A 19,989-nucleotide genomic window follows, 5' to 3' on the forward strand; every position below is an offset into this window, starting at 1 on the left:
TGGTTCATATTCATTAGCATTATGGCATCGTATCGTTCTACGGTGCGTTGGGGGTTTGCAATATTTGGGAATCTAATCGCTAGGGTGCAATTTACGTATTATATAGTCTCTATGTGGATAAGTAGGTAGGTGGATAATATGCAGGTATATTGATGTTAAATGATAAATACCAGTCAATGATATGAACAAAAAAACTCGAATAAACAAATCAAACCCGATGCTGCAATTCGCGCCGATGCTTGCCTGTAAAGTAAACGCCGCCCATGATATTATATGAACAGGACCCCCAGAGATTCCAACCAGAAAAGAGAAAAAGAATAAATAAATCAAAGAGCACATGACCAATTTCATCAAGCGCGACAACGATGCATTTTCAGACAGAAAATCGAATGAAACCACCATGCATGCATGCAAAGTTGCCACTGAAAAGAAACGCTAAAGCAGTCAAAGTCAAAATCAACCCATTATTGTGCAAAAACGTATAAGTCGAGATATTTACTCCATCAGTTCGACGGGCGGCCGGGTTGTCTTCGGCGGCATCTTCTTCACCGGCATCTCGATCGGACTCATCTCGACGTCGGCGTCCTCCACCGACGCACTGGTGTCCTCGACCATGACGGCGGGGAGGTTGGGGCTGCCGCCGTGGTTATCCGGGTGGTAGATGAGGGTGCTGCTGCGGCTGCGCTGCTGCGAGACGGCGACGGGCCAGCTGGGCGTGCGCTTATCCGAGGAGATGGACATGGGGGTTCCCGGCTCCATGGCGTTGGCGTTGGCGTCAGCGCCGCCAAAGCCGGCGACTCCGGCGGCGCCGGACTGCTCGGTCTTCAGGTTCGCCAGGGCGTGGGCCAAGTCACTGGCGTGGACCTCCTTGTTGGGCGGGTCTTCGTTGCGCATGACCCATCCGTGCGGGGGGCTGGGGGGCGGCGAGATGAAGAAGAGTTTGTCGAGTTGCGGCGCCTCGAGGAGTTTGGGCCCCTGCTCGTCCATGATGGGGGTGGGTTCGCCGAAGTAGATCTTGGCGCGTGCGCTGGACCGGTCGAGCAGCGAGGCGCCGTCGAGGAGCTTGCGGATGCGGAGGGCGTCTTGCTCCGAGTAGAAGGAGCAGATGATGCGGCGGAGCGAGGGCAGCGGGGAGAAGGAGTTCAGAGGGGCGATGGATTCGAGCTGGGCGCGGATCGCGGCGAGAGCGTCCGGTTGGAAGAGGAGGAGGTCATTGAGGTCGGTTATGAGGAGCGTGTTGGTTGGCGGAGTGGGCTGGGAGAGAGTTGGGAGGTTGGACATGTCCAGCGAAAGGTTGGGTCGTCGTGACGATGTGGAGGAGGATCTGGAGGCGCGAGAGGCACCGAAGGAGGGAGAGGATGGGAAGGATCCCGGTGGCGACACGGTGATTCCAGTCATTTTGAAGGGTTGGAGAAAGCGAAGCGGAGAGACTGAATTCGCTGGAGATGGGAGAAGTGATGAAGACGGAGGGAGGGAGAAAAAAGAGAGAAGGCGAGGATTATCAAGGTGGCGGTCAGGTGAGAGAGAGGGATTTGTCGCCGATAAGAAAACCAATCGATCCGGCCAACTTTGCTGGGCGTTTGTGCGAAAACAGCGATTCAATGGTCTGGAATTCTTGATTGCGCTCAATTCTGCTTGAATTGTTTCTGTTCCATGGAAGGACTTCTCACGATCTCCGTTCTCGTCTTATATAGCGATGTTTTGACATTCCTGCCTCCGTATTTGGTGATGCTGCGCCCCTTCGCCTCCACTCATCAGAAAAATTGGGTCAAAACACTGCCCCCGTCCTGCTTGATACTACAAGCGTATGATAGTCGTGATTACGAAGTCTAAGACGGTCGACGGCCCTGCCTCCGTTCCTGACGATCGATTTTTTTTTCTTTTCTTTTTCGCCACGGTGATGGCCGACCCAGTTGTGGCTGATGCGATGTACCCATTGCCCTGCACGCTAGTTATCGCCACCAACAGGCTGCCAGATTCGGAATCGAGATGATTCTCGCATCAACTAGCCCTGTCTAGTCTGCCGGACGCTGACCAAGAAGATGATGATTGCCGCTAACTACTGGAGAACTACGAGACTATCCCCGGGGAGCCGAGTGTTCCCCTACAAGCCTTTCCCATGGCTCTGGCTCGGCTGCTCGGGGCTCTCCGCATGCCCCCGTCGCAGCTCCGCCCTGTGAGTGGAGGCAATTCTGCACGCGCGGACTTCTCCTCCGAGATTTGCGTGCTAGGTCGTCTGGATGTGGGCGCACGCTTGGGGATCCGGTGCCAACTCGCGGATTGTGACTCCGCTAGGACTAGGCAGTCGAGATTTTATCTTCAATAATGGGATACCATCGTGGCTGATGTTCAATCGTATGCTTCGTCTTTCTAAGCCCCCAATGTGGATATGTGTCTCTTAACCGGAATTGGTAGCTGGGTTTCCCTTTCGGGGGCTCACTCTGACTCTACGCCGTATACTTCGGATGCCAACTGTCAAATCTTGAACACAGTCATCTTCAGTCTTCAATGGAGCCTAGCAGATCACATGCACCTATCACCTGTTTTAGATGCGCAGACCACAGCCATTTTTTAGCCTACAGGATTTCCCTGATGACAGAGCTGCTGTCACTGGTGGCCCCATGTTGGTCATCTATAGCGACTTTTTTAACAGCCACGATAATTCTCATTTTAGTAACTCTTCATTATTTCAACCCGATGATAGAAATCCTCTGCCTACGGTGGAGGATTCAGTTGAGACCTTGGCAATGAAAATGACTTGACTAAGCCCCAGGCGAGCATCCTTCTGGAAGTCTGCGGGCTGAGCCACCCGGCATCCGACCATGTTTGGGGCAACACCACTTTTTGAGCACTCAACTTGAGTTTCGCCAACTGTTCATTGAGGGTCTATGTAACCGAGCAAGAATTTATGTACATGAAATGGGCAAATCCGACCTGCATGGCTCCCTGTGGCTCCTCTTCGTCTCAACGGCTGGCCAACCAACATATGTATGTAACATGTATTTTGGCCGAGGCTTACTGTTTCAACCCTCTACAACGTGGAAATTGCCCGGTATCGGTCTGCAACGGCTCTCTTGGTAGCCTCGATATTAGGTGCATACACCTCAAACGCATGGGGCAGGCCCGGGTACACGTGGAACTCCAAGGGAATGTTGGCCGCTGCGATTCTCGCCGCAAAGGCAATGTCCTCATCGCGGAAGATGTCCAGTTCACCAACGTCGATGTAAGTCGGTGGCAAGCCCTCCACGCTGGTTGCGCGGGCGGGCGCGGCGTATGGCGAGACCTTGTCGGTCCCGATGTCATTTCCCAGGAGAGCGGTCCAAGCGGTGATGTTGTCATCGTTGTTCCACAGCGCGAGAGGCTCCAAGGGAGGAATCGGCGTCGTGGTGCGGTCATCCAGCATGGGGTAGATCAGGATCTGTTTGGCCAGGGGCGGAGACAGGCCGCGGTCCCGGGCCATCAGAGCCAACGCCGCGGCCAAGTTCCCGCCTGCACTTTCGCCCATCGTGGCAATGCGGCTGCGGTCCACGCCAAACTCGGCCGCATGTTCGTATACCCATGTCAGCCCGGCATAGCAGTCCTCGGACGGCGTTGGGTGCGGGTTCTCCGGAGCCAATCGGTAGTCAACCGAGAACACTTGAACCCCCGTGTGCTGCACTTGCAGGGCCAGCATCTTCGTAAACAACTCGACGTCCCCCTGGATCTTCCCGCCGCCGTGCGTATGTAAGACCGCCGGGCCCGGTGTTGTGGACGCGGCGGTTTTCTTTGCGAATCGATACACAGAGATCGGTTTCCCGTCGAAGGATTGAATCTGGTGCACAGATTGCTCGACATCGGGCGCAGCAGGCAGCTTTGCGAACATGGCTGCATAGTTGGCAGTGATCCCAACACGGCGGGCCTGAACATCGTGGACTGCAGGAGGGGACTTTGATGCCATTGCCGAGAGGAGCCAGTCCGCAGCCTGGGCGAACTCAGGGTCAAGGGTGAGAGGCATTTTCAACGGACTTTGGTCTCTCGTCAGAAATAATTTTTATTTGATATAGAGGGTGTAGAGAGAGGGTAAGCAAGAAAGCCTTGGAGGATGGTCTGGTGATGAGCCTGAGGTGCTCAGTTCTCTCCGGTGATCATTTATAACGGCCAAAGAGTAAATTGAGCCCTGGGGCTAAGTGGGCAAGGTGGGGAAACATGGTGAGGAGTGAGGAGTAATCGACTCCAACCGTGGTCTGCCACTGTGATTGCAGATTGACTGATTATTAACTGGAACTAGGTTGAGCTGCTGCATCGGGCATGGATAGTCATGGATGCTCATGGACGGTCGTGGATTTTGCATCGGATTGTCTCGATCGGGTAATCATTTCCCTGCATGCACAGCACGAGGTGTTCTTGCGAGATCTCCATCACACTCTGAGCAGAATGGACTTGGTCCTCCACCCAAATGCACTGTTTAAATCGACATGAACAGGCATGAATTGATATACTTCATCGGCATCGGTCGGCAATGACGTAGGCCAACTGTCACGGGACCAGACTATCTCGTAACAGCAACCGCCGGTCCGACGTTGTTCCCGCGGGCGGTCAGAGCGGACAGTCACCTGAGCTGCTGCCGAAAGTTCTGTTTTCCCCGGCCAGAATAATTCATACTGTCAACTTCATTCCTCCCCCAAAAAGTCCTATTCCTGTCTCCTCCCCGTCCCATTGCTCAATTCCTTCATCTCCTCCTCCATCATGTTCCAGAGAATCCTCCTCAGACAAGCCCAGGCTGCCCGCTCTGTGGCCACCCGCACGTCATCGGCACCTTTGGCTGTTCGTCGCACGTCACAGCTTCCTCAGACTTTCCGCCCGCTTGTTAGCCAGCCCGCCTTCCGCAGCTATTCCACCGAGAACCAGGCCGAGCAGAAGAAGGACGCCGAGTCCAAGGAAGCCACCGAGGACCCCGTCCAGAAGGAGCTGGAGGAGAAGAAGAAGGAAGCCGCCGACCTGAAGGTACGACCCCTTCTACCGATATCGGAGCTCGTAGTCGCGCAATTGTCGCATCGAATTGGCTTCTATGCAATGGCAGGTAACATGATACTGATACTCGAGGCGACAGGACAAGTATGTTCGCTCCGTGGCCGACTTCCTCAACCTCCAGGAGCGCACCAAGCGTGACATGGACAACGCCCGCAACTATGCCATCCAGAAGTTCGCGGCCGATCTGCTCGAGAGTATCGACAACTTCGACCGTGCTCTCCTTGCCGTGCCTAAGGAGAAGATCGAATCTCCTTCCGCCGAGAACAAGGACCTGAACGAGCTGGTCACCGGTCTGAAGATGACCCAGAACATCCTGATGAGCACGCTGGGCAAGCACGGTCTGGAGCGCTTCGACCCTGACGAGCTCACCGAGGAGGGCAAGCCCCAGAAGTTCGACCCCAACCGTCACGAGGCCACCTTCATGGCCAAGGCCGAGGGCAAGGAGAACGGCGACATCATGTACACCCAGAGCAAGGGATTCATCCTGAACGGCCGTGTCCTGAGAGTGAGTGCCCCTCTAGAAAGCTTTTTTGATTCCGCGAGAGACATTTTGCTAACTGAATTCCAATCCAGGCTGCCAAGGTCGGCGTTGTCAAGAATGACTAAATGCCCCACTTTTTCAGCTCTTGACACCTTTTCCCATTTCTCCTTCTAATCTTCTCTCTGTATAATATACCAAAATATGTCTTTTTCTTTGTTATGACGGGGGTCAACCCACGGTATTTTCTCTACTGGGACTGATTTCTCAAAATCTTCACGTTCCTCGGATCATTGCTGCTTTTTGTCTATGATTGCATGTGTATGATACACCTATTTTCATACGATTGGAAGGCGTCCGGGTTGTCTTCCTCTCGTTTCTTGTTTTTTTAATTGGCGTTTCTTTCCCTCGAGACTCTCACCTCCCTAACCTAACTTCTGTACATTACACGCAATGATCTGTCTTTTTAATGCCTTAAAAGCAACTGTCCTGTTGGATATGGAATTGGAGTGGCATGGGCATGGTTTGTGATTTGTGAAATGACATTCGCATGGCGTCGGTGTCCTGTTTCTATACTTCCTTGCTTCGCTTGGGTCTTGGTCGGGTATAGTCTTTCAGAACATTGCTTAGAGAATACTAGCAGCTCTGATTTGTCTGGTCAAGATTGCCTGTTTCACTCTACTTCTGTAAGCATTTCTAAATAGTAAGTTCGTGGGTATAGTAGGTGGTTGAAAAGGAGAGATCTTGGATATCAAAACATGATGCTACAAGCTAAAATACTATACTATACATAGATATCCCTGTGGATATTTTTTTACACATACATCGTAGATGTCCCTTTACTCGCTCACTCACTCACCGCAACTGAACACTCAGCTGGGCAACGAGCTTCTCGCGCACCTTGTCATGGAGGTCGTTCGCCTCCTCGTTGGTCAAAGTCCGCTCAAGACTGCGGTAGTTGATCCGATAGCACATGCTCTTGCGGTTCGTCTTGGGATGCGTGAACTCGTCAATGAGGGTGACATCCTCGACGAGGTCGCCGGCGATGCCACGCACCAGCTCCATGATATCGTTCTCGTGGACGGAGGTGGCGCCGCCGCCGGCCGCGCTGCCGGACGCGTGCGGCAGCCAGAACGCCACGTCCTTGTAGCAGGCCGGGTGTTTGGAGAAGGGCTCGAAGCGGGAGATCCGCCCCGCCTCGAACTGGGACAGGAAGCGCTCGTCGCGCGACCAGAACAGTCGGATGTCGGGGATGTTGAAGAGGAGCATGGCCAGCCGCTCGAGGCCGAGTCCGAACGCCCACCCGACGCGGTTCGGCACGTCTGAGTTGTTGAGCAGTTCTTGCTTGATCACCCCGCAGCCGAGAACCTCGAGCCAGTCGCCTTGCCAGAAGACTTCCAGTTCCCAAGACGGGCTGGTGAAGGGGAAGTAGGCCTCGACCCACCGGACTTTGAGCGGTTCGGGCTCTGCGGTGCTGCTGGTGCTGGCAGCGGCCTTGCTGGCTTCGGAGAAGATCTTGATGACCATGCGCTCGAGGGAGCGCTTCAGGTGCGCGGCAATGGCCTCGACTTCTTCTTCGCTGTGGTATGCGGCCTGCAAGGGGTTGCGCTCCGGGTGGATAGTCGGGTTGGGGTCCTCGACGACGACGTCGTGGGTCGGGATGCGGTTGAGGTCGGCGGTGATGGCGGCGGCGGTGTCGGCGGAGTGCTTCAGGGGGTCGACGTCCGGGCGCTTCCACAGCATGGCGCCCTCCATCTGGTGGAAGATAGGGTAGTGGCTGCGGTCGATGGCATCGCGGCGGTAGACGTCGGCGACGACGGTGTAGCCGGTCTCCTGGGGCTTGGAGGTCTCGTTACGGTTGATCTGCTGGAAGTAGGCCTGCTGGTGGGCGCTGGTGTGGGTGCGCAGCACCGTCTTCTCGTTGACGTAGTACGTGTCGGTGCGGCTGCGGCCCGGGTGGTCCAGGGGGAAGCCCAGCACGTCGAAGTTGTTCGCCGTCGATACGACGGGGTCTTTCTCGTGGTAGTTGCCGTACGCGGGGCCGGGGAATTCGCTCTCGAGCAGCTCGCGGATGATCGCCAGCGGGTGGTTCTTCTCGAGGTATAGTCGGCGTCCGACGTGCGAGAGGATCGTGTCGGGCGTGTTGGTCCACTCGTCGGTCGGGTAGGATTTGCCTTCGATCTCGAGCGATTTCTTTGCCGGCGACGACGAGGCAGTGGCTGGTTTAGGGTCTGTGTCGGTCCTCAGAGGCACAGTCGAGCTCCAGCTTCTCCGGCTGAGGGCGAGCTGCGTCGGAGGCTGCGAGAGCGGAATGCGCAGGCCTCGGCATGGGGAAGCAATTGACCATCTGCCGCTGCGGACGCGCAGGGCTCTTCCGGTTGCCAGCAGGCGCATTGTGCTCAGGGATTGACTGGCGAGGTGAGCTGCAGGCTGGAGGCTCGGAGGTTGCGGTGTTGGACGAGGCCGAGCAAAAACATCTCGGAGCGGCGAAATGAGAGGCCGACATACATAGTATTCGTTACGGAGTATAGGTTGTAGGTAGGTAATTATCATACTACTGCACTAATATGTACTCTAGTATATAGTTCTAGAGTCAATACTTGACCAGGATATAATACTACCTAATAGTCCCATACTTTCTAATAAGTTGGAATTATGACGCAATGTGCCTGGACATGCATGCGTACAGTTACATCCGTCCATCCCGACCAGTCTGGCATAGTTCCTGTTACTCCTTGCCAGAGCTCAATTCCACACCTGCACATGATAGAATTCCCATCCTAGAATCCCTTGAAAATCCCTCGGGACCAATTCAACGACCGACAGCATCTCCAGTCTCTCCAGATAACCGACAACCGCTCGTCCGCGACTCCCGAGGCGGTGATTGGCGGATCCCCGCGCAGGATCGGACGGGCGCCGAAGCGTCGGAGACTTGATTTATCTCCGGCGCAGAATTATTTCCTGGCGATAGCCTCACTCTCCTTCCGTCATTCTCCCATCTCTCGTCCGCTCTCCTCTCCCGTCTCTTTCCCCCCTCTCCCCTCCTCCCCTCCGCCCCGGCTGGCATGCTCACATCTTGTCCGTCAAGATGGCAAGCACCGCAAAGTTGGATATGTCGCAATCGCGCGTTGCTTCGGCTCCTGCGCCGCCCGTGAAAAAGGTTCATTATCCGTTCTGGTTCGGAGGCTCGGCCTCGTGCTTTGCGGCCGCCGTCACACACCCGTTGGATCTTGGTGAGTGCTTTTGGTTTTTGTTTTTCGGTTGGGAGATCTTCATACTGACATGGTGAAAAAAGTGAAGGTAAATAGATTCTCCTGGAATTCTATCGCTGCAATCGGCAATGCTTCGAGTTCGCTCGGGGCTGGTCCTCGCGTCATGGTTCCCGGTCGCTAATCGATGCCGTCTTTCATTGGAAATAGGTCCGCCTACAAACACGTGGTCCTGGTGCTCCCTCGACTATGGTGGGCACCTTCGGCCGTGTCTTCAAGAATGATGGATTTCTGGGTTTATATAGTGGGGTATGTTTCCTGATACAATGCGCCGCACACTTACTTCGCGGGGGAGAAAAAAAAGTTTTTGGCTAACCGGACCTTCTGTAGCTATCGGCAGCCCTCTTGCGACAGATCACGTATTCCACCACCCGGTTCGGCATCTACGAGGAGCTTAAATCGCGCATCTCGACTCCCGACTCGCCTCCCGGTCTCCTCACCCTGATCGGAATGGCCTCTGCCTCCGGCTTCCTCGGCGGAATCGCTGGAAACCCGGCCGACGTGCTGAACGTGCGCATGCAGTCCGACGCCGCGCTTCCCCCAGCGCAGCGACGAAACTACCGCCATGCCTTCCACGGTCTGGTGCAGATGAGTCGCACTGAAGGGCCCGCGAGTCTCTTCCGCGGCGTGTGGCCCAACTCGACGCGAGCCGTCCTGATGACCGCCTCGCAATTGGCCTCCTACGACACCTTCAAACGCCTCTGCATCCAGAAACTCGGCATGTCCGATAACCTGGGCACTCACTTCACGGCCTCCTTCATGGCCGGCTTTGTCGCCACCACCGTCTGCAGTCCCGTGGACGTCATCAAGACTCGCGTCATGAGTGCCTCGCCCGCCGAGAGCCGCGGCCACAACATCCTGGGGCTTCTCCGGGATATCTCCCGCAAGGAAGGATTCGGCTGGGCCTTCCGTGGCTGGGTGCCCAGCTTCATCCGTCTGGGCCCTCATACCATCGCCACATTCATCTTCTTGGAAGAGCACAAGAAGCTGTATCGCCTGATCAAGGGCATCCCCGAGGACAAGCAAAAAGCATAGAATGCTTATTCCCTGACTTGATCCCTTCCCACCCTGCCATCTACTTTCTACATATTGACGTCTCATGTACATGATTTTGGCGAAGCATATTGGGAGGACAAAAAGTTTGAACATCTTTTCTTTCTTATTTTCTGTTGTACATACTGCGTTTGGATATGTGTGTGCTTTTTCTTTCCTTTTTATCTCTGTCTGATTCTTATTGGTTTTGACTTCTCAGTCCTCTACGAGTGCTGTTTATCGACAGCACCGAGATACCCTTTCCATTGCCAGATACCTATCAATACTTACATTGATAGGCGGATCTGGCTCCTGTCACATTTTGTTGTTTTTCCTTTTGCGTTTGAATCTCTCCGCAATTGTTCGATTCTGCATAGACTGTTTGTCTCATCAGGAGGAGGGAATATTGTTGGTTCCGGTCCCGCCGATTCTTCTGATTTTGGATGGATTGGCTAGCACTGGTTGTATATTGAATTGGAATAGACGGGGAGGGCTCCTTTGCCGTTTCACTAGACTTTGCTAGATAGATAGATAGATTTGTTTAGATTGTTGGTAGTTGACTAATTCAATTCATTCAATTGCGCTGTTTTTCAATAGTTACCATCTACTTACTATTTCAAATCTTTTTGTGCGGTGATATTGAATAATGAGGGTATAATGCCACGGCAATCCCCCAGAAAACGGAGCAGAAAGTAAAAAGAAAAAGGCTTCCAAAACTAATTGCGAGTCTATATACGTCCACCAACACAACCCCCGGCGAGCAAGCCCTCCCAAGGCAGTAAGAATGGAATGTTTAATTTCCCGCGATGATTCAGGTAGAGTACATGTTGACACAACAAAACTTGAGGGGAAACAGTCAATCAACAATGAGGAAACGACAACGGAATCATTTTACTCCAGCTTGGCGGGGAAGTTGCCAGCCTCTGTATTGTTGCGATCGCAAATGGTCAGCTTATGGGTCACCGCCGTTTGTAGGCTGGGGGGATGGGGGTCATACCGCGTTGGCCGTCCCAGCGGTCAGTCCAGGCCTTGGGGCAGAGGGAGCGGAAAGCGTGGAAGAACTGGTCGATCGGTTAGAGTACTGGTGTCTGGTATTTGACGGGGGAGATTTGATGGGCGTGTGGTCTCGGGGCCGCGAGATAGGGAATTGAGTCAATGTACCTGGGTGCACGGGCGGAAGTCCTCTCCCTTGGCGTTGACACACTTGTAGTAGTCGACGTAGTTTTGCCAGCAGTGCTTGGTCCTAATTGCGAGGGAGGGTTAAAACACAGTCGGGTATAATGGATGGTGGCTGGCACGTACTGGTTCTGCTGGGGGAAACGAGCATCATAGCCTGTCATTTCATTCCGGATTGTCAGCATCCATCCACGCCATACGCTACTGACTCCTCCGCCCGCGACGAAAAATCCTCGACCACGTCGGCATTGAGAGCGATCCGATCGACGCGGAACCTAGACGGTGAACGTACCAGCTACGACAGCATTAGCAATGGATCATGGATCGCAATTGATCGGCCAAGAAATCGGATGCCGGGGTTCAGAAAGCTCACCTGTCACGAACTTGAAGGGCTTGGTCTCCATGACCTCATCGGGATCGGCTTCAGGAATGGCACCCATTTTCACTATGTGGAGCAGAAGAAGCTCTGCAGAAGGACGAGAAGAATTGGATTGACGGGGTGGGAGGGCGAGGGGTGGATGTGGAGGGGGGAGGAGGGAGAGGGAAGGGAAGGGAATTGGATGGGGTGAGGTTTGCGCCCAGTGGAGTGGAATGACCCGTGAAGCAGTGAAGCCGGGAGTGACCGCGGGCGGTCTAGCGAGCCACTCATGCGGCAAGATTTCCTAAACACCCGAACGTGACCAAACCTCCCCTTCGAATTGCTGAGCTTCTTCTCTCCCGTCGTCACCACTTTGTCTTCCTTCCTCATCCCACCCACCCGTTTCCCTCCGCGTTTCGGATCCCCATTCTGTCCACCATGTATCCCACTCGTATCTTGAGGATGCAGGCCTCTCGGCCTTTCTCCTTCCCTGCTCCTGTGAGTCTCCGGCTGCCCTTGCGAATCCCGCGAGAAAATTGGTTCCTCGGCGGGTTCTCGGTTCGGTGCTAATCAATCCCTATAGAAGGAGAACCACAGCGGTACGCGATTCCCGAAGGCTGGCGTGGAATGAGGCGGTTTTCTCTGGAAAGAGGAGGCTCGTGCATCCGAATTGGGAACTAATTGATATCTACAGCCCACACCATCTCCCAGCGCCTGCGCACCTTGAAGCGGGTCCCCCCCGAGTTGATCCCTCTCGGTATGTCATTCGTCCGAGTCTGTCTTATCTTATGGAATGGTCTGATGTTCTAACGCGTATCGCTGCTCTCTAGGTGTTGTCCTTGGGTACGTGTCATCCTTTTGATATTCGGTGGACTTCTCATATGACATCAAATATCCAATCCGCCACTTCCCTATCTCCAACTCCCAACTCCAACCCCCTCCCCAATCCGTCCCGTCTCAACTGACGCAACCCATCGCAGTGTCGCCGTGGGAGCTGCCATCTACTCCAGCGCCCACAAGCTCATGACCGACAAGACCCTGCGTCTCAGCCGCAACGCTCCCCAGAACCATGAGGAGCACTAAATTGTACCGCGTTTCATTTGATTGCAACACAGGCGACCCTTGGTTTTTTTTTGTCGGCGATATGTATTATTCACCAGGATGCTGATGCCGCGGGAGAATGAAGACGTTCAAAGTGGATTTTGGGAAAACTCGTTCAACTCAGCCTCGGGGTTGGAGCACGTGTATATAGTACGGCTTTGAACGGAGGATTCTGGAGGAAGAATGCAAAATTACTGTCCCTTGGCTTTCTTTTTCTTTCACGTTCGTCCTATTTCGAGAGGGTATCATCTGTATTGCTCGCTGGTGGAGTTTCATTCCGGTTTCGGTCCTGCGACGTCCAGCTCTTCCAGACCCTGCATCGGGTCCTGAGGACGCTCGGTTGCTGCCATTTGCGCCTCTTCCGACGCCATCTTGTCCTCGTCGCTCACAGCGTACTTCGCCAGGTAGCCCTCCTGTACATCCGTAGTCAGTGATCTGCTCGTAGAAAAAGGAAGAATCGGGCCAGCGCACCTGCTCCCAGATAGCGGTTTTGCTACCCAGTCCCTCGTTGCTGTCCTTCTGCGGTTTGGCGGGCGCCACCTTGATCGTCCGTCCGTATAGCTCGCTGCCGTCCATGTTGTCGATTGCTTCTTTCGCATCGTCCGGCAGGTCGAATTCCACGTAGCCGAACCCCCGGTGGAGGTCGTTGGAGTTGGGGACGTCCGGCTTGGGCAGGGTAATATCAACGACCTCGCCGAAGGGCACGAATGCCTCGGCCAGCGTCTGCATGGAAACCGCCTGGTCGAGACCCCCCACATAGACGGTGCATTTCAGACGAGCCTTCTCGCTCATGATGACGGGACTGGTGAAAAAGCCGGCGCAGGGAAACGTGCAGACTAGGCGCGGGCCATAAAACGGATTGCGACAAATAGACAGACGGTAGATTTGCCCCCGGGAGCTTCAACTCGATCGTTGCGAAGAAACCCGGACTTTCTCGGTCGGCCTCGCCTGATATCACGTGCGCGTGTTTTGGCGAGTGGCCCGAAAGGGTTTAGCCGGGCTCTCCCTCCCCCCCAGCGGCTCCCCCCAGGAGGACACTTGGTTGATTGAGTTCGAAGAACGCCTCGATCGCATCTCATAACTTGGCAAAGTCCCCCTCGGGTCACGATCTAGCAAGAGGGGAGGTTCTTCTTTGGACGTGTTCTCTTTCTTTTCTCCTTCCTTATTTTCCGCCGTTTCTAGTTCTTAATACCTCGCCCGCTTACGTTCGACCCATTTCCCCGTTCTATAACCGTGCATTGTCAGACTGTGCCTGAGTCTGGTCAATTGATCTAGTTTTCTTGTCTGACTCTTTTTTTTTCCGCCGCTCCTTTGCTTTCCAACATGGTGCGTCTGAGGGAGATCCCCCGGACGGCCACGTTCGCCTGGTCCCCCGGGGCCGCTTCGCCATTTATAGCTACCGGAACTCGCGCTGGCGCTGTGGACGTTGACTTCTCTAATGAAACATGTCTGGAGCTCTGGGATCTGAGCTTGAACAACCAGGAGGCTGGGGGAGAGCTGCAGCCGGTGGCTAAGATTGATACTGATTCTGGGTATGGAACTACTGGGGACTGCCAATGAACCGCTGAACGTCTGGAATCTGGTGCTGACTGGTGTGTGTTGCCTCTAGTTTCAACGACCTCGCATGGACGGAATCCGAAGACAACTCGCGGGGAATCATCGCCGGTGCTCTGGAGAATGGATCGTTGGATCTGTGGGACGCCGATAAGCTGCTTAGTGGATCAAGGTTGGTTGGGGGATTCGAACGCTATAGATCTCCTGGCCAACGTGCTGATTGTTGGAACAGCGATGCCGTGATGTCGAGGACCTCGAAACATTCAGGAGCTATCAAGGCTCTTCAGTTCAACCCTAAGCATTCGAATCTGCTGGCTACCGGAGGCGCCAAGGGAGAGGTATTTGATCCGAACTCGGTTTACGTTGGAGGGACGGTTGTGCTTATGCTTTCGAATAGCTTTACATCTCCGATCTGAACAACATTGAGAACCCCTACCGACTCGGAGGCACTGCTGCCCGTGCCGATGACATTGAGTGTCTGGACTGGAACAAGAAGGTGCCGCATATCCTTGTCACTGGTAGCAGCGCGGGTTTCGTCACCGTGTGGGATGTCAAGACGAAGAAGGAGAGCTTGACCCTGAACAACATGGGCCGGAAGGCTGTCAGTGCTGTGGCGTGGGATCCTGAGAAGGTAAGGAGTCGATCTCTCATTTGAGACGAGCATAACGTCTGACTCGATACAGCCTACCAAACTCGTGACGGCAACCCCTCTTGAATCCGACCCTCTGATCTGCGTTTGGGATCTGCGCAACTCCCACGCTCCGGAAAGGGTAAGCATGATGGCCTGTTCCTCGCATTGATTGTGGGATTTTTCGCTTACCCATCACAGACTCTCCGAGGCCACGAATCCGGCGTCCTGTCGCTGTCCTGGTGTGCTCAGGACCCCGATCTCCTCCTCTCGTCCGGAAAGGACAACCGCACTGTCTGCTGGAACCCTCAGACCGGCCACTCGTACGGCGAATTCCCCGTGGTCACAAACTGGACCTTCCAGACTCGCTGGAACCCTCACAACCCCAACTTCTTTGCGACTGCTTCGTTCGATGGACGCATTGCCGTTCAGACCATCCAGAACACCGGCAACGAAGCCGCTCAGACCATTGCCGACCAAAACCAGGCCCTTGACGGTGAGGACTTCTTTGCGAAGGCCCAGACCCAGCCTCAAGTGTCGAGCTTCTCGCTGCCCAAGGCCCCCAAGTGGCTTGAACGGCCCTGCAGTGCCGCGTTCGGTTTCGGTGGAAGAGTCGTCTCCCTTGGATTGGCCGAGAAGGGCAAGCGTGCCTCGAAGATCAAGATCAGCCCGTTCGAGGTGGACGAGGCTGTCGGCAAGTCCACGGAGACTTTCGAGAACGCCCTGAAGGAGGGAGATCTTCGAAGCATTTGTGAGACTCGCGCTTCCGACGCCGCGAGTGATGAGGAGAAGGCCGACTGGAAGGTTATCGAGGCTTTGATCTCCGGCGACCCCCGGAAGAGCCTAGTCGAATACCTGGGATTCCAGGACCAAGCTGACGATGCTGCTGAAGGATTGGCCAAGCTTGGTCTGGGCAAGGAGGGAGAAGAGGAAGTCAACGGCGAGCCGGCGAAAGAGTCCCGCGGGTCGGGAGCCAAGAAGCACCGCCGCTTGCAATCGATGTTCGATGCGAACCCCGAGGAGGACAGCTTCCTCTCTGATCTGGCTGCTTCCAAGGGGGCCAAGACCAACAACCCCTTCCAGATCTTCAACGGTTCTGAGTCTGATGCCGAGAAGGGCATCACCCGCGCCTTGCTTGTCGGGGATTTCGACAAGGCCCTTGACGTGGCCCTGAAGGAGAACCGCTTGTCGGATGCTTTCATGATCGCCATCTGTGGAGGCCCGAAGTGCATCGAGAAGGCACAGGAGCACTACTTCTCCAAGCAGACGGAGAGCCCCAACTACGTCCGCTTGCTCGCATCGATCGTCGGCAAGAACCTGTGGGACGTCGTCTACAATGCCGACCTGTCCAACTGGAAGGAAGTCATGGCGTCGCTGTGCACTTTCGCCGACGAGAAGGAGTTCGCTGACCTCTGCGAAGCGCTGGGTGACCGGCTAGAGGAGCAGATTCGGGCCACGGACGACAAGGCCGCTCGCAAGGACGCCTCGTTCTGTTACCTGGCTGGATCCAAGCTCGAGAAGGTTGTGTCTATCTGGATTGAAGAGCTCCGCGAGAATGAGCAGAAGGCCATCGAGACCGCTGTCGATGACTCTACGTTCTCGATCCACGTGCGCGCCCTGCAGGGCCTGATCGAGAAGGTGACCATCTTCCGCCAAGTGACCAAGTTCCAGGACACCGAGCGGACCAAGGACTCCGACTGGAAGCTGGGTACCTTGTACGACAAGTACATTGAGTACGCCGACGTCGTTGCTACCCACGGACGCTTGCAAGTTGCGCAGAAGTATCTCGACCTTGTTCCGGAGAAGCACCCCGAGGCTGAAATCGCCCGCAACCGCATTCAGCTTGCGACGAGACAGGCTCCTGGCCAGCGAATCCAGCAGCAGGTGCGCCCTGCGTCTAGAACGACAACTCCTATGACCAAGCCTCTTCCTCCGGTCACGCAACCTAGCGCATATCAGCCCCAGACCACCTTCTCGCCCAGTGCGTCTGCTGCTCCCAACATGTACGCACCGCCAACCGCTGCTTCCAACCCCTATGCTCCTCCCACTGCTGCCGCCTCCAATCCCTATGCTCCCCCGACTGCCGCGGCTGCTCCTAACCCTTACGCTCCGGCCACTGCTACTCCTGCTGCGAACCCTTATGCTCCTGCTGCCGCCGCCGCCCCAGCTGCGCCGACCAACCCATATGCACCCGCATCTGGTAGCAGCTACGCTCCCACGGGTTACCAGCCCACACCGGCGCCTGCGTACGGTGCTCAGCCTTTAGGCGGCGGCGTGCCTCCCCCGCCTCGCGCCTCCAACCAGTCTCCGGCTACCGTCACCACCTACACTACCGCAACCAACCTCCCTGCCTGGAACGATCTGCCCGAGGGCTTCGCAAAGGCTCCCGCATCCCGCCGAGCAACCCCGGCCACCGCTACTGCACCCGTCGCTGCGCCGTTCGCCAGCCAGTCGCCTACTCTCGGTCACGGTCCTCCGCCCCCTGTGGGCGCCCCGCGGGCACCTTCCGTTCCTCCGCCACCCAAGGGCTCTGCGCCTCCGCCTCGGGTGACTTCGCCTCCTTCGGCACACCAGTCGGTGTCTTCGATCCCTGGTGTCATCCCGCCGGCAAACCCCTACGCCTCCCTGCCTCAGTCTCCTCCGACAGCCACTATGGGAGTACCGCCGCCGTCGCTTGCTCGCGGACCCTCCCCGTACAATGCGCCGCCAACGATGCCCCCGCCCACGAACCGGTACGCCCCCAGCCCGGCGGCTCAAGCAGCAAGCCCTCAATTGCAGGCCCGCGCACCTGTTCCTCCTCCTCCCCAGGCATCCGCCTCTCCTTACGCCCCTCATCCGGCACCAGTTCCTCCCCCTGCCAGCCAGTACGCCCCGGGCCCGCCTCCGTCGAACCTGCCCCCAATGCAGCAGGCTCCTCCGGCAGCAGAATCTCGTCCTAGCACCGCTTCTTCGCAAAGGAAGGCCACGCCGGCACCTGCCAAGTACCGTAAGTTAACCTCATGGAGCCAATTGATTGGACCAAACTCTAACATGTTTACCACAGCGCCCGGTGATCGCTCCCACATCCCCGCTGATGCCATGCCCGTCTTTGAGATCCTCTCGGCGGACATGCAGCGTGTCAAGTCCCGTGCCCCATCTACCTTCAAGGCGCAAGTTGATGATGCCGAACGGCGGTTGAACATCCTGTTCGACCACCTGAACAACGAAGATCTGCTCAAGCCCAACACCGTTGCGGACATGGCCGAACTGGCTCGTGCCATCCAGGCCCGTGACTATGAGACGGCGCGAACGATCCACATTGACATCATGACCAACCGGACCGAAGAGTGTGGTAACTGGATGGTAAGCACCTCTACATAATCGTCCAATATCAAAATGATCCTAACCAATCCCGATAGGTCGGTGTGAAACGTCTCCTGAGCATGAGCCGCGCCACCCCGTAAAGGATTCAACTCCGCGATCGAATTGGTTCGTTTCGTGTGGGTAAAACCATCTATGGGTGGTATCTAACCTACGATCCTACGATCCCATGAGGTCTATGTACGAGGAAAGACAGGTATACGTATGTTGTGTTGGTTGTTGAAGGACCGTACTCGCCATGTCATGATTCATTTCGAATGCTCGATGTGCGATATGCCATGTTATAAGTTTTTATCTAGAAGTTGCTCTCTTCATATGTCAATGTTATTATAATTGTTTTCATTTTACTTATCTGATTTGACATTTCTGAACATGTGTTAGAAAGTTTGTATGTATGCATCTACTCTGTTATAAGTGCCTGTTTTTCTAGACATGTAGCTTTCTGGGGCAATGGAGTGAACATTGCAGTCTAAGAGAGCATTAACCAGCAGAGTTGAGAGCCATGAACCATTTGCCTCTCATTGTACGATTGTTACTCCATTAGCTCTTTCATTTCGTGCTCTCTCTCTCTCCTTTTGATTATTTGCATTATACCTTGCATGTACATACTCGGCTGCTTGAAGCATTTGTGGGCTTGCTATCCCTAGAAAAATGCATGTATCGTCGAACCAGGCAACTATCAACAGGATAAAGGTGCATTGCGCTATTCTTGAGAGGCCCTGCCAGCGAACAACAAATCCCGAGGCAGTATAATCACAAATCATAAACTGTACCAAAATTCAATATGTATTTGACAGAACGAACGAAATAATGACTAGTTATACTTCTTACCGACTTTCAGCATCAAACTCTCTGCCGGGATTCATGATGGATGGCGTCGCTGCACGGAAACAATTGAAAGTACAAAACAGACAATCTGACTTCAGAGGTGTCCACTAAGCGGCACCTGAAGACTTTAGAGATCGTACTCCGTATAGCAGAAGTACATGTAGAACTCTCTCGGGGCACCTCTATATACGACAACTGTCGGACGGCAACCTCCTCGTATGGCTGCGTTGACGAAAGCTTTCAGGATAGCCTCCGCAAGGCTCCTTATTCCACTACGGGAGATGCAACCGGAATTCAGCAATGAAAATCGATGATTCAAAGGTTATGTCAGTCTGTGTAGATAACGCGTCTTCTCGGTTTGGCTCGACGAATGAACCGTTTGATGTTGGATAACCGCTTACTACGGAGTTGCTTCTTAAGCTTCGTCTCTCTTCTGCCGGCTAAGGTCTGTTCCCGTTGGAGTGTGTCGTTCGCACTGGACATATGGAGGTAGCCTTTTGAAGATACTTCCACGCGCTGCCAACCTCTTGAAATTCCCACGGTGTCATAGTGTCGAAGAATACACGGCACCCTTCTATGGAAAAGGGTTCGTCGTCCCAGGCGTTTTCTTCGTCTCTCGAAGTCCCTGTTTCATTCACGCGGGATTCTCTGTGGCAGGAGATATTGCCATAGATTTGCAATCGATGGAGAGAGCCTTGAAGAAGCGGGTTTTCTCTGTACGATATAGACTTATCGGTGAAATATCCTTCCACTGCGCTGGTTTTATCCACTTTGGGCAATTCGCGGTGTTGCAAAAGTCATTGAGGCGGAATTTCGTTATCTTATGCAGCCGGGTTTCTGGATACACGGGCTGGGGATTGATATGTCTTCCAGGAAGGCCCAGAGGCAACATCCAGCCTCGTATCACACCCACAGGGTTCAGTCTCGGTTGATTGCGGTCGGTCAAGGAGCGCCGGAATAGCAGCGGCTTGCAATGAATCAGGCGCGCCGTGAACCAAATCGTCATGACGGTGTAGGATGTCTCTCTTTGGACTCGGGGAGGGGCTTGCCAGGGTCGGAGGGTCAGAACCGAGTACGACGGCCATAAGGACATCGTTCGTGAGGACACTGTTGATGTATTTCGTGCGTGTCGCTTTCTGGTCCTTCGTGAGCTCGTCTTTGGTATTGAGGTTGGTCTTTCTTGTTTTCAGCCACT

General features: G+C 54.7%; 9 protein-coding genes across 9 annotated transcripts; 4 read left to right on the forward strand and 5 right to left on the reverse strand.

Moving 5' to 3' along the window:
* Window positions 1–495: 495 nt before the first annotated feature.
* On the reverse strand, window positions 496–1,398 carry cbpA (putative calcineurin binding protein; the record flags this gene model as incomplete). The annotated part of the gene is made up of 1 exon (XM_024843663.1): window positions 496–1,398. The coding sequence occupies one exon, from the start codon at window positions 1,396–1,398 to the stop codon at window positions 496–498; it is 903 nt and encodes a 300-aa protein (XP_024711010.1).
* A 1,465-nt stretch (window positions 1,399–2,863) lies between these two features.
* Window positions 2,864–4,433, reverse strand: P170DRAFT_433219 (alpha/beta hydrolase). The gene has a single exon (XM_024848427.1). The coding sequence runs from the start codon at window positions 3,992–3,994 to the stop codon at window positions 3,032–3,034; it is 963 nt and encodes a 320-aa protein (XP_024711011.1). The 5' UTR covers window positions 3,995–4,433; the 3' UTR covers window positions 2,864–3,031.
* Window positions 4,434–4,601: 168 nt separating this feature from the next.
* Window positions 4,602–5,822, forward strand: grpE (mitochondrial nucleotide exchange factor MGE1). The gene is made up of 3 exons (XM_024853872.1): window positions 4,602–4,983; window positions 5,090–5,515; window positions 5,584–5,822. The coding sequence occupies exons 1-3, from the start codon at window positions 4,726–4,728 to the stop codon at window positions 5,614–5,616; spliced, it is 717 nt and encodes a 238-aa protein (XP_024711012.1). The 5' UTR covers window positions 4,602–4,725; the 3' UTR covers window positions 5,617–5,822.
* Window positions 5,823–6,230: 408 nt separating this feature from the next.
* On the reverse strand, window positions 6,231–8,012 carry P170DRAFT_433220 (phenylalanine--tRNA ligase). Its single transcript, XM_024848428.1, has one exon. It carries the CDS (start codon window positions 7,880–7,882, stop codon window positions 6,344–6,346), a length of 1,539 nt encoding a protein of 512 aa, XP_024711013.1. The 5' UTR covers window positions 7,883–8,012; the 3' UTR covers window positions 6,231–6,343.
* A 564-nt stretch (window positions 8,013–8,576) lies between these two features.
* P170DRAFT_343812 (putative mitochondrial dicarboxylate carrier) lies at window positions 8,577–9,792 on the forward strand (the record flags this gene model as incomplete). Its single annotated transcript, XM_024843426.1, has 4 exons — window positions 8,577–8,721; window positions 8,784–8,788; window positions 8,908–9,006; window positions 9,088–9,792. The coding sequence occupies 4 exons, from the start codon at window positions 8,577–8,579 to the stop codon at window positions 9,790–9,792; spliced, it is 954 nt and encodes a 317-aa protein (XP_024711014.1).
* A 572-nt stretch (window positions 9,793–10,364) lies between these two features.
* Window positions 10,365–11,455, reverse strand: P170DRAFT_400063 (cytochrome c oxidase subunit VIb). Its single transcript, XM_024846310.1, has 5 exons — window positions 11,336–11,455; window positions 11,092–11,122; window positions 10,951–11,032; window positions 10,787–10,850; window positions 10,365–10,712 (listed from the first exon to the last, which is right to left on the reverse strand). Exons 1-5 carry the CDS (start codon window positions 11,403–11,405, stop codon window positions 10,681–10,683), a joined length of 279 nt encoding a protein of 92 aa, XP_024711015.1. The 5' UTR covers window positions 11,406–11,455; the 3' UTR covers window positions 10,365–10,680.
* A 306-nt stretch (window positions 11,456–11,761) lies between these two features.
* On the forward strand, window positions 11,762–12,406 carry P170DRAFT_346807 (uncharacterized protein; the record flags this gene model as incomplete). The annotated part of the gene is made up of 4 exons (XM_024843587.1): window positions 11,762–11,821; window positions 11,907–11,922; window positions 12,018–12,084; window positions 12,304–12,406. 4 exons carry the CDS (start codon window positions 11,762–11,764, stop codon window positions 12,404–12,406), a joined length of 246 nt encoding a protein of 81 aa, XP_024711016.1.
* Window positions 12,407–12,696: 290 nt separating this feature from the next.
* P170DRAFT_347210 (RNA-binding protein) lies at window positions 12,697–13,216 on the reverse strand (the record flags this gene model as incomplete). The annotated part of the gene is made up of 2 exons (XM_024843614.1): window positions 12,697–12,837; window positions 12,896–13,216. The coding sequence occupies 2 exons, from the start codon at window positions 13,214–13,216 to the stop codon at window positions 12,697–12,699; spliced, it is 462 nt and encodes a 153-aa protein (XP_024711017.1).
* Window positions 13,217–13,484: 268 nt separating this feature from the next.
* sec31 (putative protein transport protein (SEC31)) lies at window positions 13,485–18,422 on the forward strand. The gene is made up of 8 exons (XM_024854377.1): window positions 13,485–13,956; window positions 14,034–14,150; window positions 14,211–14,316; window positions 14,376–14,609; window positions 14,662–14,748; window positions 14,808–17,592; window positions 17,650–17,948; window positions 18,005–18,422. Exons 1-8 carry the CDS (start codon window positions 13,748–13,750, stop codon window positions 18,047–18,049), a joined length of 3,882 nt encoding a protein of 1,293 aa, XP_024711018.1. The 5' UTR covers window positions 13,485–13,747; the 3' UTR covers window positions 18,050–18,422.
* The last annotated feature ends 1,567 nt before the right edge of the window (window positions 18,423–19,989 follow it).

The sequence above is a fragment of the Aspergillus steynii genome, assembly GCF_002849105.1.
Source record: "Aspergillus steynii IBT 23096 chromosome Unknown P170scaffold_1, whole genome shotgun sequence".
Classification (NCBI taxonomy): domain Eukaryota; kingdom Fungi; phylum Ascomycota; class Eurotiomycetes; order Eurotiales; family Aspergillaceae; genus Aspergillus; species Aspergillus steynii.

Coding starts and splice junctions, on each gene's coding strand:
- P170DRAFT_433219 (XM_024848427.1), bottom strand. CDS start 3,994: ATGCCTCTCACCCTTGACCCTGAGTTCGCCCAGGCTGCGGACTGGCTC.
- grpE (XM_024853872.1), top strand. CDS start 4,726: ATGTTCCAGAGAATCCTCCTCAGACAAGCCCAGGCTGCCCGCTCTGTG. Junction 4,984..5,089: donor AGGAAGCCGCCGACCTGAAG/GTACGACCCCTT, acceptor TCGAGGCGACAG/GACAAGTATGTTCGCTCCGT. Junction 5,516..5,583: donor TGAACGGCCGTGTCCTGAGA/GTGAGTGCCCCT, acceptor ATTCCAATCCAG/GCTGCCAAGGTCGGCGTTGT.
- P170DRAFT_433220 (XM_024848428.1), bottom strand. CDS start 7,882: ATGCGCCTGCTGGCAACCGGAAGAGCCCTGCGCGTCCGCAGCGGCAGA.
- P170DRAFT_400063 (XM_024846310.1), bottom strand. CDS start 11,405: ATGGGTGCCATTCCTGAAGCCGATCCCGATGAGGTCATGGAGACCAAG. Junction 11,033..11,091: donor CGTTTCCCCCAGCAGAACCA/GTACGTGCCAGC, acceptor CCTCGCAATTAG/GACCAAGCACTGCTGGCAAA. Junction 10,851..10,950: donor ACTTCCGCCCGTGCACCCAG/GTACATTGACTC, acceptor CCGATCGACCAG/TTCTTCCACGCTTTCCGCTC.
- sec31 (XM_024854377.1), top strand. CDS start 13,748: ATGGTGCGTCTGAGGGAGATCCCCCGGACGGCCACGTTCGCCTGGTCC. Junction 14,151..14,210: donor AAGCTGCTTAGTGGATCAAG/GTTGGTTGGGGG, acceptor TTGTTGGAACAG/CGATGCCGTGATGTCGAGGA. Junction 14,749..14,807: donor ACTCCCACGCTCCGGAAAGG/GTAAGCATGATG, acceptor TACCCATCACAG/ACTCTCCGAGGCCACGAATC.